Genomic DNA, 14,898 nt, shown 5'->3' with positions numbered 1-14,898 from the left:
ACTATTTTTAACCCCTCCACATGTTTAAAACATATCAGCTGCATATTCCATTTACAGCAGGTTCACTAAGCTTCATCTTGATGCCCCCAAGTGCATAGCTAACCTATGAGGTGATCTCTGTGAATAAGATCCCCAACATCAGGGAGAATAACATAAGAGTGGGAGAAACCTCACGAGTCCAAGTGCTCTATTAATTTTCATACACTGCTTAGTCCCTGTTGGTAGTGGAGGAGTACAGCCTTTCTGTGCAAACTCTGTGTCTTTCTGGGATCAAAGAGAATGTTTTAGCAAATGCAAAATAGTGAAAAGGAGTACTGGGATGAGGAAAACTTTGCTCAAAGGCAAACACTTTTTTTTTTTCATTTTGAGAACTCAGTTAAACAGAAATTACAACCTCTAGCTTTTAGTCCCATTTTGCATGAAACTCACAAGCTTTTTCTTTTAATTAAAAAATATTAGTATTTCCAAGGAAGAGACTATATTCTTTCTTATGTTCAAATTTCTTATATTGCATACACCAGAACAGGATTGTCAGATAAGACAATGGGATGACACTGAGTAATGGAAAAGCTAAAGCAAAAACCAGAGAAGTCTTCTCAGTAGTGAGGGATATTAGATTGTGGAATTCCTTTGAAATTGGAAGATTTTTCTCTTTATGTACTTAAAAATAACTCACACTAAACATTTTTGAAATCTCCATGAAATAGTCCTACCTGTAAATTTTCAGATATAAAGTGTGTATATGCAGACAAGCCTGTAAGTAGGCAGATAGACAGAAAAACTACCAATATTTATATAATGTCTTAAGGAAGATGTTAATATTTGAATTTCTTAAGTCTTTCTTATTTCCTATGTTTTTATATTTTTTTAAGATACTGTTTCTCCACAGAAGTTTAACTGTACTAGTACAAAGAATTAAACACATATTAGAAATATTATATGCCCTTGGTTTTATATAGCACTTAGTATTTAGTACTTAAAGATCTATTTTAATTTACATGTATTTAGAAATATTTGACGGTCACTCCCTGGTATGATCAGGGCAACAAGCCCAAGAACTGCTTACATTAAAAAAACCTTGATCTATGTGGCAAATCAGTTCAGTTTTCCTGTCTCCTGCTAAGCAAAACTAAAAACTATTTGTAGCAGCCTCAAACTAAATGATAGGTATATAGAAGAGGAACCCTGGTAAAATTTGTGGATGATGTTGATGCACTGTTATGGCAAAGCAAATACCCAGTATGCTGCACTTATCATAGGCACTCCAAACTTCAGCTACTGCTATCAATTCAGTGAGTGCTAGTGAGGGCTTAGGGAGTGCTAAACCACTTTGAAGAGATGAGATACTGCATACCATATTTCAGCTCAATCTCACAGAGCTGAAATCCTCTTCTCTTGCTTCCTTTCTGTTCAAGAGCTACAAGGGTGCTGGAAATTCCAACCTTTTCCAATTGCAGCACTTTAATAAACATAGTGCTCCCATTACAAGCAATAATAAAAGGAGTGCCAAAAATGTTTGGTTATATCTGCTGTGTGGACTGACTACAGTAGTACTATTAAGTAGTAATATTTCCCACAGACTAATTGGACTGTTATTTTCCTGCAAAAATTACAAATACACCCAATAACATTCCACTTTTCTCTGCATCACCTGTTGCATAACTTGTCTTCTTGTTGGGGTTTACCACTGAACATGATTTCATTATAAGGGTGTGTTCTGCTGCACTAGAATCTGCTTGGTCGCAGTGATAATCAGAAACAGCCACAGGAAGTTACTTCTACTGAGAACTTTTTAGTAAAATGTTACTTCTTCCATCATTTCTCTATTTACCAAAATGCAAACTATTACAGGCAAAAATGCCACAATGACAGGGCGAAGCAGAGTTATTTGTTTCCCTGGAAGGTGATCAGCCATAACTAGGAATAAACAGAAGTTCTTGCACTTATAATATAAATCCCATAGTGGAAGTGCACAAAGTGTGGGAGTGAGTTTGATTTCAATATGGATCAGTATTTCCCTTAAGCCTATTTCAGAGCATTTGCATGAGTTCCTTCATCTCCCTGCTACTGAAGCACAGGCACGTTCTGCTAGGGGGGAAGATGACATTCATGGCTCTTTTGTACTAACCCATGATGCCCTTTTTCCTGCCCATTGGGATGCTGCATGTTTTTCCAAACGGTTCTCTGCGTCATTCTGGAGTACAGCAGCTTCCTGCGCTCTGCAAATCGGTAAGGTCACAGCAATTTCTTTTTCTATTTATGATCTTTCAAATAAAAAATATGATGGCAGATAAAGAATGCCTCTCCCAAGGCCAGACAGCCAAATTTTCCCGTAGTTTTACTAAACCAAACATTAATTCTTCCATAACCACTAGTTCTTCGGTTAAAATATAAAACAAGTAGCTCATTGTAAATACTGTTTTGTTTGCCACTACTCACCAGTCTCCTTATGTTTTACAGATTACTACAGACAACAATTTTCTTTACAATAGATGATAAAAGTCTTAATAATCTGTGATTCTTTTTAGTGAAGATAAAAAATGTCCTGAGTGGAAAAGGTTATGTCTCTTATTTACATAAACCAAGTGCCTTTTTTCTGAGGTGTTGCCAGCATATCAATTCAGTTCCTTGTTTTGCCATGTTCCATGTTTTGTGCATGGACGACGACAAGAAAATAAGTCTCCTTATGCTTCCATTACCCATCATTAAAGGAAGCTAAATTTTATTAGTTTTGTTAGAAATAAACCCTTCAGGACAGAATTCAATTTTAATCACCATATATATAAACATAAAGCTAGAACTAGTCACCAGTTTTATTTCATTATTTTATGTAATAATATAGTAAAAAATTAGAGTGTTAATTTCTTTTTTAAATGGCTTCATCACGGCACTATGTAGCTGTCAACCCTATAGCCTTCTTTAAATACTCTTAATATAAGCACTCAGAGACTCTAATCCCTTTCTGCAGAGGTGAAGGAAAATCTGAATCACAATCTGATGTTGATGTCTGGGATATCCTGAGGAAAGCTTCTCCTACGGAATACGAGAAAATTGCTTTTCAGTATGGTATCACAGATTTGCGTGGGATGCTGAAACGCCTCAAACGCATAAAGAAGGAAGAGAAAAAAAGCACAGGTTGGGGAGATGTTTCTTCCAAATATAGTGTTCATATCTTCTTTTTTGGGAGTTTTTCAAATATTAACATCAGCTGAACAGCAGCAGACACAAGACCATGAGAAAGAGTAATTTCCTGTTCCAGTTATTACCCAGTCTTTACATATGAAATGCTGATTATCAAAGATTGCAGCTATGCCCAATACTCTGAGACACCTTGCTCTGAAACTCTGGATGTACTAAACACGCTCACTTCACCAGTTTTACAAGCTTGGCCCCTTATATTTCCCTGAACATAAAACAACATCCTCTACTTGCCCTCCACCCCAACTAGTCAGTATGTCAGGCAACAGTGATATATTTAAAGAATTTAATTTTCATTGGTATGATACATTTGGAATTCTTGAGCCTTTTCTAGTCCTGTGAAGTATTAATTGCCTAATCGTAACTGATAATTTTTTTTTTTAACTCTAAAACAGAGAAGGCAAACTGCTATTCATCAGTACTGAGAAGACCAAGTATAATTTTCCTACATGGGCAGATGTAATTCTATTTAGGATGTGTTGATGTACCTATTCACATCTTATTTAGAATATTCTACTTTGCTTCTTTTGGTTTGTAACACATGCTTGTCATCCTGTGTTAAGGAAAAATAGAAAACGGCACAGGATGAAGAACAGACAGAAATGGTAAAAATTCAAACAGGGATGCAGAATGTGGGGAAGGTTTAAGATGATGATAAACAACATGAAAGGGAATAAAGATTTGTTGCATGACCCAGAATGAAAAAAAACAAGTATAAAAATTATAAAGATTTTTTTTTTTTATCCTTCATCATAGCATTCCTCAAGAAACTGGATCCAGCTTACCAAGTAGACAAAGGGCAAAAGATTAAATTAATGGTTGAAGTTGCCAATCCAGATGCTGACGTGAAATGGCTGAAGAATGGACAGGAGATCCAAGTGAGCGGCAGGTAAACTAGAAATATGAGAAATCTGAAAAGGAATGAGTTACAGCTTGGACACAGCAAAAAAGCTAGCTTTTCTTAGAAGGAAAAGCATCAACGGAGAAATAGGAGCTGAGAAAGAATCTATGTAGTACTATAGCTCAGGGTCAGTTTGCTGTTGTCGTAACTTTTTCTTTTCTCTTCCCTCTGCTCTACATATCTACATGTGGAACTGGATGCTTCCATCTACCTACTTAGCAAGTAAGTCCTGAGATTCTGTTCTGCTCTTTATGTGTATATCCAGGGTTCAAATGTACTTTGTCCTGATCTGGGATATACTTCAGTGCAACTTGTTTGTAAAACCAATTTCCAGTGATTTTGTGCTGAAGCCATTTTTAATGGTAGTCATGCTAGATGTTAGAACACATCCAACACCGTTCACAGGAGTTTGTAGATCTCACACTTGGAGGAAGATCCCCCATAATTTCCTATGCTAGTTTTTCAAACACTGCTGCTGCTCCCCACACCAGGACAGGGCTATTGGGCTTGAGTCCTTACAAATCTTGCCATTGATGTCAGAAAAAGAGTAGGAATCTTTTTCTCTTCCAGGCAGGAGAAGACAGTGGCTGGGTCCAAAAGGGTTTTTCCCTGATAATTACATTTAGATTGTCTTTTCAGATATATTTTTGAGGCTGTTGGGAATAAGAGAATACTGACCATAAACCACTGCTCCCTGGCCGACGATGCAGCATACGAATGTGTGGTAGGGGATGAGAAGAGCTTCACAGAATTATTTGTAAAAGGTGAGCAATGGTAGCAAAAGGAAAGAGATCTCCCCTAATATTTAGCATTGAATTACTGTCATCTCCTCTACTCTCAGATTGATCTTGCAGGAAAGGAAATTCTCAAACATATTAACAAATTCTGAGATCTATTGAAGTCGATAGTTTTCTTACAGTTAAATGGAGGAAAATTTTGCCAGTAACAGCAACCAGGAAAGCACAGGAAAGCAGCACTGTGATAGTTACCATTAATTCTCATTTGGAAACTTATTTACATCTCAACAATAGGGCTAGAGACTTACTTTAAAAATTTGATTCCACTCAAGATAAACATGTGTCCCAGGCTCTACAAGCAGATCAAATAGTACAGAAAAGTAATGCCTCCTGTTTAGAATTTCAGAATATATATGAAAACTGTTTAATCCTGTATTTTTATTCCAACTCATGAAAAACGTCATTTGAAAATTCTGATAAGGTGATCTGGCATAGTAAATTTTAATTTCAAACACAGACAGCACCACCATTTATTTGTCCAGGGACTCTTCCTGTGGAGTAGAGAGTGGTGAAATCTACCTCTGGTCTCCAGCCTTTCAGAATACTGTTTTAATAAAATTCTCTCTATTTCTAGAACCTCCAATCCTGATCACTCACCCGCTGGAGGACCAGATGGTGATGGTTGGAGAGAGAGTGGAGTTTGAGTGTGAAGTGTCTGAGGAAGGAGCTACTGTGAAATGGTAAGGGAATAGAAGAAAAAACCAAACCAAACCAAACCAACATGAAACCATCTTCCTCCATGGAATATAGCAGGTGTGGGAAAAAAAAGGGAGAAGGCATCCTACATAATTGTTTTCAGGAAAAGATTATTCCTCCTCCTATATGTCAAACATTGAGGAGGAACTGAGAGACAAAAATATGACACAAAAATCCAGATTAAATATAGATATTTTTTAGTGTCTCTAGAGTTTCTTGCTCAGTGTTTACACTTCAGTAATGTCTAACTACTGCCCAGACTAATGAGATCTGTACTGTGACGAGTTTGCTGTACTTTTTGAAATCTTCTGGTCTTCTCAACTGCAGTGAGCTGTTTGGGTTTCTAAAGCATTTTTTCTTAGGTAAAATGTTAATTGTCTCTTGAGACACAGAGGGAACACATCTGCTGTGGTGATCCTGCAAAGCTGGTCATTATGCTTATGCAGCAAGACGGATTAAGGTGACAAACATTTAGACCATAGAGCCTGTTTTCTTGGGCATTCCAGCTGAGCAGAAGCTGGAAGGTTCATGCTGCTTGGGCAGACATGACAAGCAGGGCTTATATACCATGTCTCATGCACACTATTCTCACTTCATTTCTCTACCAGATGAAATTCCCTTCTGCTTGTTAACAGCTTCAGGCACATGGTTATCAAGCATTCCCACAATGCCCATGACATTCCTGGAAAGTGCCAACTAATGATCTGCTATCCCAAAGGAAGGAACTGGGAATTTAAATGGAGTGCGAGAGCTAGTACAGCATGTGCGTTACACTATTAAAGCTGCAAGCACAGTTACACACATTCTCTCGTTCAGGAGCTGCTTGCAGATGCCTGGTCACAAGAGATGGGGACAACCAGATCTGTCCCTCTCAGAACACAGTGCAGCTGCCACACTTTGATCCTGTGCCTTTGAACAACTCCCATACGTTTTGCAGAGCTGTTATCTGTGGGATGGGCATTTGATGTGACAAGGGCAAACCAGCAGCTGTCTCAGTCTGAAATGCAGCAAGTGGTCAGAGAAACTCATCAAATCGTTGTGATGGAAAACTGAGCAGTTAGACATTCACACTGTATTTTACTGGTTTTGTTATGTGAGACTCTGTCAATGCTCTTTGGCAACAGAAGGGAACATTTTGAACAGCGGAGAGAAGTGTCCAGGGAAAACTTGAAACACAGTGTGGAGAAAGAGTTCCAGTTTTATGGCTCATTAGGGAAATGCTCAGCAGTTTAAGCCAAGTAACAGGCACTAACTGAGAGCACCTGTTATAGCTCTTACACTCTTTAAACCCAGGATGTAAAACCACAAGCACATGAACAAAGACAATTATGTGACTTGCACAAGACAGAAATAAGGGTGAGGCATGGCCATCAGACTAGGGCTTGGAGAATTCATTATGGGGGTCTCGTCAGAGAAATCAGAAAATAAAGATCACCCAGAAAGGTTTCACATTATTACAACTCTTGCAGTACTATGGAACAGGTTTTTTCTAAATTTCAGATGGTCTTGGAAATAAGATAATTCTTGAAGAAAAAAATGTAATAAAATACATAGTTTGATCTAATTTTTCCATCTCTGAATGCTGGATGGACCATCTTATCAGCTCCAAATCAAAACAAACCATAGTAATGTATATTTATAGCAATAAATCTGTGTGTCCAAATTATCACATAGTACCTACATCAGTGATATCTCAGAAGACATTAACCAATTAATCCTTAGAATCCAAACAGGAAATAGGAAAGCATTTCCAGACAAAGAGGCATTAAGTGATAAACTTGAGAACAGATATTTGATCTTGCAGATGTTCAGGACTTGGAAAGACTAAACCACAGCTGACCTACCTATTACTGCACTAGTTCTGCTTCACATGTGAGGCTGGACCAATGATCCATGGTGTTCTGTAAGCCAACACTTCTATGATTCTATATAATGCTTCACATGCGCTTTAATATCAACAGATTCTTCTACTTTATAGTTCCAATTGCCAAAGAAAAGGCCTGTAATATTACCTTAGAGAGGCTTTCTGCTTTTCACAGCAGCAGTGTATTATTTCAAGCCAAATGATATCTGGGAGTCCTTTTTGAGGTTTACAGTCTCTATTTGTCACTACATCCCTCTGCAAACACTCTACTCATACACAGCACCAGCAATGTGCTAGTCAGTATAACAAACACAAGTTAAAGATAGTATTCCCTTCCCAGAGATTTAAGACATGAGTCATTACAAATAGCCTATTTTCATCACTTAGACAAGATTTCAAGAGAACTCTTTCTTACCAATGCGTGAATAGAACATTCAGATATTTTTCATGAGTCATGTATCAAAATAGATCACAGAAAAATAGATTTAAAAGTTCAGCTCCAGAACTTTAGCCACAGTACATGTGCTTGGCTTTGCATTTAGTAACAGCAGCATGCTGAACTTTGAGATTACAGTCCGTTCTCAGAAATTCAGCAAAGGTTTATGCATTGCATTGTAGCACTTGTTCCAGAAATAATTTGCATGAATCAGAACACCAGCCTTAGGAGATCATCTTACATGTTGCCTCAGACTCTTGTCTGAAGAGGGATGAAGAGGAAACAAAAGGAAACATTACCCTGACAAGAATAGTAAGCATTGTGTTTCAAGTGGTTGTTAAAGGCATCCTCTGTTTCCTCCCTTATCATCGCTGTTCTGGAGGCCAGTCCTTCACTAAACCAACCATAAGTTCCAGTGAGCTGCACAGTAACAAACAGTTATGAGGCAGTAACCTGTAGGTGTTCTGAAATGAGGTTGCATCAGGTACATCTAAGTCACAAGCTCTACGATTCTTGTCTCTGCCTAAAGTTTTGATCTTGTGATTTACTTTAGCAGGCTCTAACAGAGGTAAAAGGTTTTCTTGCATACATCTACTTAGAAATTAGAGCTATAGTATTTTAATGAGTCCCAAGTAGCATTTCAATTTGCTATTCTGTAAGCTCATTTGTTAAGCTGAATAGTCACTGAGTCCCTGGTCACAAATAAATCACAAATAAGGGAAATGACAAAAAAGTAGAAAGAATATTTTTACTCTATTAGAATCATACATATTTTCTATTTGTTTTTCCGTGTGACTATCAAAGAGAAAACCTTTTTAATTTACAAACTGCAGCAGTATTCAAGTAACATAATAGAAATATATTCAAGTAATAATAAAGAATGTAACTACAAAATTAGTAAACTGAAGAAATTACAAGTTATTTTCTTGTAGCCTGTTTATGTTATTTAGGATTAGAAACAGGAAACCCCTAAAACATCTTATGTAATTTTGTATGACCTTGATTAAACAGCGTGAATCCTCCCTGCACATTTCCCTTTATGACGATTGGAAATTACAATAATTAAATTTCCTCCTGGGCTGGATGGTGAAGCTTAATTTAGTAAAGTCTTAAATATACTGTGGCATCCTTGAATGGAAAGAGCTACCAAATTCAAATTACACATTCATTTGAATACATCCTAAAATTTTCTTCTTTTACTGATGCCCACAAACCATGGATTTATACCAATTATATTTCATATCAGGAAAATTAAGACTTGTAAGTAATATCCCATCAAGTCTCATTTACTTTATGGCAGTTTTTAAGACAGTAAATTCCCTGCCGGTGAAGTGTGTTTTCATCCCTAAATCTTCTACAGCATTTAACACACTTTAATGTTTAACTATAGCATATAAATAGAAAAAAAATCAAGTAATACTTTGTGGTGAATTCTCTTGAACCAGAAGTCAAATACCTAGGGAAAATTAATGGTCAAGATAAAGGCATTCTGGTTCCACTTACACTTGTGCAGCAATCTCTTTTTTGCTAACTTGAAATGCTACAAAGATTGGATTCACCTTATCTTCCACTCTCTAGTGACACTGAGATGACTCTTACTCTCCTCTTTCAACCATACCAAAAATGACTCAACACTATTTGGTATTTCAGGGAAAAGGATGGAATTGAACTGACACGAGAAGAAACTTTTAAATACCGATTCAAGAAAGATGGGAAAAAACAGTATCTAATCATTAATGAGTCAACCAAGGAGGACAGTGGGCACTACACCGTGAAGACCAATGGTGGGGTATCAGTCGCTGAACTGATTGTGCAAGGTAGGCACAGGGAATGTCACAGAACCAGAGAAGCTGAAAAATGAGAACAGGCTGAAGGTAACCTTCTCCAGATAGTGCACAGTGGTAGCATAATCCTCCTGACAGGGAAAAAGAAGATGCAATAAGGGGCATAGGGGTTGATAATTGGTCTTGAGGAGAACTCAGACCTGTGTGCCAGATATAACAGATACCCTGATAACAACAGGTGCTTAGTTATCAGTCCTGTTAAAGCCTTGCATGCCGTGTATTTCCCTTCATATTTCCTCCTTCCATAAACAGCTTGCTCAGCCCTTGCCTCTTCTACTCAGTAAATCCACACCATCTACTTACAGAGCTGTTCTGATTTTTTATGTGTGTATCGATTATTCTCACGATATCAGAGAAAAAGCTGGAAGTTTATCAGAGCATTGCGGACCTGACAGTCAAGGCACGTGACCAGGCAGTCTTCAAGTGTGAAGTTTCTGATGAAAACGTGAAAGGAATCTGGTTGAAAAACGGAAAGGAGGTGATCCCAGACGAGAGGATAAAGATCTCCCATATCGGCAGGTTAGTCTTGTTTCAGAAAGCAGGTACAGGCTTGGGTATTGCATTGCAATCCATAAGAATTGTTATCTCAGGGGACAGCAGTATAAAGTAAGACTTTTTCCTGGCTCCAGCTCAAAGGTAAAAAGTTTAAAAGCTTTTCATCTGCAACCAACGTTTGGTGACAGACTTGGTTTAGTATGTGTGCAGTCTTTCCAAGTTGGTGCATTTTACAGGTATGGTTTCAGTGATACATCACCAAAAGTAAACCTTAGTTTTCATTAGGATTGCATGGTGTTTTGGTATTCAAACAATGTAGAAAACATATTGTTGATAACTTTAAAATTAACAGTAGTGTTTAGATGAGATATGAGTAAACGCTAGAGAAAACTTAGTGTTTATATTAACATATACCATTGTGTAATTCTGTGCTCAAGTTTCCTAGAAGTCCAGCTACTACTGGAAACGGAGACCAAGAAGATTCAGCATTAAATGCTAGGTGAAGTCTTTCTTGGTACTCTTTTCTGTATTCTGTTTTGAATTTAAAATAATACAGGGATGGAGCATCACTTTTAAGTTTGTTCAGTCAAAGTTTATTGTTGTCACAATCTGATCAAATCAAACCAGTCAGCAGTGTTACAACTGCCCTTAAAACGGTAAAGGACTGGACTAGAGCAAGGAAACTGCTTCCTCTCTTCAAACTAGTCTTTGCATCTACCTTGACAAAAAAAATCCATTCATTGAGAATGTGCTGAGGTGGATTTGCTTTAATACTGAAAGCAGAGCAGTCTACAGCCCTGGTGGTTGTTCACTTGTGTCATGGCAAGGGAAGAAGAAGTAATAATTTCTGTCAATGTCCTATAGCCTGCACCTTGTCTCTTGAGGTAGCCCTGTTTCTCCTGGAGAGGTAAGGAAGGGAGTGGAATATATTTGTTCATGTTTCCAGAATCCATAAGCTAACTATTGAGGATGTAACACCAGAGGACGAGGCTGATTATTCCTTCATTCCCCAAGGATTTGCTTACAACCTTTCTGCCAAGCTTCAGTTTTTGGGTAAGCTATCTTAGAAGGTGTAATGGGAATTCCAGAGGGATAAAATGGTGATATTAATCATGGTTATACCAGGAAAGAGAAAGACCTCTTTTCTGATACCTCAATATAGGCACATTGCTTTTCCTTGTTATTTTGCATTACCATTATCACATTGTTTTACAGAGCCTGTTTTTTAATTTATTGTATAAATCTGCTGATTAATATGCCTTATCAAGTTTCAATCAATTTTTAAATTACTTTGTGGGTGCAGATGCTATGTAAATTCTGGTTTCTGATCTATTTCTCCTTCCCTGTCTCCTCTTTTTTTTCCCCTCCAGAGGTCAAGATAGATTTTGTACCAAGAGAAGGTAAGAACAGCAGTCATTATTTATATGTAAGTAAGAATGTTTTCAATAGCAAAGTAAGCAGTATAATTTTTCATTTTTAATTTAATGCATGGATATTCTTTTCTTTTTTCATTCAGATTACTCAAACTATATTTAAAACTTATTTTCTCTACCTTTACTATAGAACCCCCTAAAATACACCTTGACTGCCTGGGCCAATCCCCTGACACTATTGTCGTGGTGGCTGGGAACAAACTGAGATTGGATGTTCCTGTGTCAGGAGATCCAACACCCACTGTCATCTGGCAGAAAGTAAACAAGGTAATGTGCAACCTGACACAGTGTCTGAGGCAAGTCACAACAGCAAATTTATTTTTCCTTCTCAAATCTTGCTTTGGTTTATAGTTATATACAAGTATTTTCATCTTCCTTTCAATTTTATGTTTTTAAACCTCAGGAACAAAAATTAAATACCTGCACTGCAGCTGCTTGGGACTTATCTGGTTTTGTGATTCATCCTGAACTGTTCCTTTTTTTGAACTGTTCCCTGTTTTTTTAGTCCAAAAGAAGGGGCTGAGTATATATGAGTAAATATATGTACATGCAGATCGAAGGATACCATACACATTTATTCTCTTCCTACCTCAGGGAAAAATAAATAAATTATGAGTCATCCCCACCACCTTCACCTGATAGAAGGAACATATTCTGGGGGTGGCAGCTTCTTTTTTTTAATCTTTATCAAGGATTCTACAATCTGTGAGGAAAACGTCATCCTAGCAGACTAGTGGCATAACACTGAATTTGGTATAATAAAAACAGAGGACACTTGCTATTTACCTTATCAAAGCAATTACAAAACATCAGAGAAAGAATTTAGAAGTTAGACTTAAAATGTTAAGTGAGCTTCCTTTCTGGATATCTCAAAATATCCCCACCCCTCACCATCTGTGGGCTCTTGAGCTATAACTAGCACAAAACAGAAATATTTTGCATAACATTCTACAGCATCATTACACTTCCATATGTATAGATATAGAAAAAATGATATTGCCAATTATGTTAATTCCCCCAATCTCCTATTCTTCATGATTATGCCTCATTCTTGTTCAGGTTAGCATATTTAATAGCACTCAGGACATTTTATCTACAATGCGGAATTAGTATGGAAACAAATAAGAAAAAAACAAGAAGTTGACTCTTCTATAGAGAAGTTTCTCTGATAAAATGACCCTAGAGTCCTCTATACAGTGTTACTTCTGAGGTGTGAGGTCTCAACATATGAGGAAAAGCAGCTAGTCTTGATTGAAGGATATGTAATATATACTTACTAATGAAATTCTAAACAAAGAGTAGCACAGCCTCAAAAGATGCAGTTCAATGAGTGTTACAGACCTGCCTGTATTTCTAAGTGTTAAAATATTCACATCAATTTACTTTCCCATGGTTACAGAGAGAAGTAATCCTTATTTTTGTACTTAGGCATATTGAGTAACTAGTACCAGAGGACACAGACAGGTTCACAACCAGTTATGACAATACTGCAGGAATGTCATGCTTCTTCCTTTGTTAAGCTGCAAGTTTGCTTTTGCTGACTTATCCTTCCCTTGATTCACTGCATTCTGATACATCTTTTTCCTTTCCTGCTTTTTACTTTGGTTTTGGTAGATTTTCTTCCCAGGTCTTGCTGCCTCACTTCGCTTTTCTCACACCTCCATATTCAATCCCTCTAAAAAACTCCTCTCTATCTTGCAGAAACAGCCTTACTGCTGTGCTCAGCCTTAGCTGACTTTCTGTGGTTTCTTTGCTTATCTAGAGAAACGACCTCCTTCGAAACAAGGATGATTCCATGACTCCCTCGGAAAACAGCAGTGATTTAAATACTGATAATAAGGTATGTTCCTTATTATTTATGCAATCACACAGAAGTGCTTAGTGTTTTCCAGATAAAATGTCATATTCAAAAGAAATAAAATTTAAGTCAGTAGATATTAAAAATGGTGACTCAAATAGCACATCAGGCCCACTCTCCTGCCTCACAGCAGTAATTACCAGACACCTGCTGGGCACAAGAGACTTGGTGAGCAATTTTAGAGTAGGAAGCTGATTGAGAAAATCTTTCTAATCACCATCACATGGTGGCTGGGTTACAAGGAATCAAAGCAGTTATTTGAAAACTCTTTTAAATTTACTTGCAATTTTTTTCCCTCAGTAACCTGTAAGCTTCAATAATAACTAGGACAAAATCTTACAGGACACGTGGAAAGATGACAATGGGTCAAGAGAGTGGATGGACTATAAAGCAGTGAAACAGGACTCACTTTGCAGCAACTTCCATTTTTCACATAAATAACTTTTCTCTTGATAAAGAATATTTTTCTTATATTATACAGCAATAAACCATTCTCAGGATTAGGATTATGCTGTACTAGTCACTATTTGGATATGTATTCTTTCTAATGGTTCCTGTTCTAAATCTAAAGACACGTAAGGAAGAAAGGAGTGCATTACATATGTACAACTGAATTGTGGACATTTTGTTTATATTTTAGCAAAAAAGTGGAAAGTTTCCCTTTATGACATTGAGTGGCAGAAATCACACTGATGCCATTAACATTTACAAGAAACTTACTTTAATTTATACAATAACCAATTGTTATCCATGAAACTCTTTGGAGTGATATGCTAGCAGCTATCCCAAGGAAGAATTTCTGGAGGTACTTAGTAACTTCTTTGAAACATAACTGGGTTTGTGTAACTAGTGGTGAATCTCAACAACCTGCCGACTTTCAGAACCAGTTTTCCCAGGTGTTATTTTTGTGAGCCAACCAATCTGTATTGTCTCTCTTCTACATACAAATAGAATTTGAAAAATGTTATAGCTTTTCAATAATTATTATAATATTCAATGATTTATTTTCACCAGCTTACACACAGATTCATCAGGCTGTCTCTGGCACAACTTGCAATGATTTTATCTGTCACTTTCACTGCCCACAGCTCCTGTTTGAATCTGAAGGCAGAGTCCGTGTGGAGATGCATGAAGATCATTGTGTCTTCATCATTGAAGGGGCAGAAAAGGAGGATGAGGGAGTGTACAGAGTTATACTTAAGAATCCAGTTGGAGAAGATAAGGCCGATATCACAGTCAAAGTTATTGGTAAGTGAAGGAAAGAAACAACCAAAGCATGAAAGAATCTTGAGTTTGCAGAAACTCACCCTTCTCTAAAACTGATTCAAGTTCTGACTTTAGGTTTAGAAAAATGGGAAAGGATCCTAAAGAGAGGA

The 14,898-nt window shown here is 37.2% G+C and overlaps 1 protein-coding gene across 2 annotated transcripts in view; it reads left to right on the top strand.

Moving 5' to 3' along the window:
- The window catches only part of MYBPC3 (myosin binding protein C3), a 62,417-nt gene that overhangs the window by 20,644 nt on the left and 26,875 nt on the right, over positions 1–14,898 (top strand). For both annotated transcript variants that reach the window (XM_048308114.1, XM_048308115.1), the window contains 13 exons: positions 2,206–2,229; positions 2,969–3,135; positions 3,955–4,087; positions 4,319–4,321; positions 4,739–4,863; positions 5,471–5,576; positions 9,543–9,709; positions 10,090–10,255; positions 11,178–11,284; positions 11,602–11,631; positions 11,795–11,931; positions 13,427–13,504; positions 14,611–14,770. In XM_048308114.1, the coding sequence (XP_048164071.1) occupies positions 2,206–2,229; positions 2,969–3,135; positions 3,955–4,087; positions 4,319–4,321; positions 4,739–4,863; positions 5,471–5,576; positions 9,543–9,709; positions 10,090–10,255; positions 11,178–11,284; positions 11,602–11,631; positions 11,795–11,931; positions 13,427–13,504; positions 14,611–14,770 (1,403 nt within the window). The remainder of the gene's footprint in view (positions 1–2,205; positions 2,230–2,968; positions 3,136–3,954; positions 4,088–4,318; positions 4,322–4,738; positions 4,864–5,470; positions 5,577–9,542; positions 9,710–10,089; positions 10,256–11,177; positions 11,285–11,601; positions 11,632–11,794; positions 11,932–13,426; positions 13,505–14,610; positions 14,771–14,898) is intronic.

This window comes from Corvus hawaiiensis, chromosome 6 (genome assembly GCF_020740725.1).
Source record: "Corvus hawaiiensis isolate bCorHaw1 chromosome 6, bCorHaw1.pri.cur, whole genome shotgun sequence".
NCBI lineage: Eukaryota > Metazoa > Chordata > Aves > Passeriformes > Corvidae > Corvus > Corvus hawaiiensis.
Note: the sequence above shows the minus strand (reverse complement) of the source record. Positions and strands in the feature narration are given on the sequence as shown.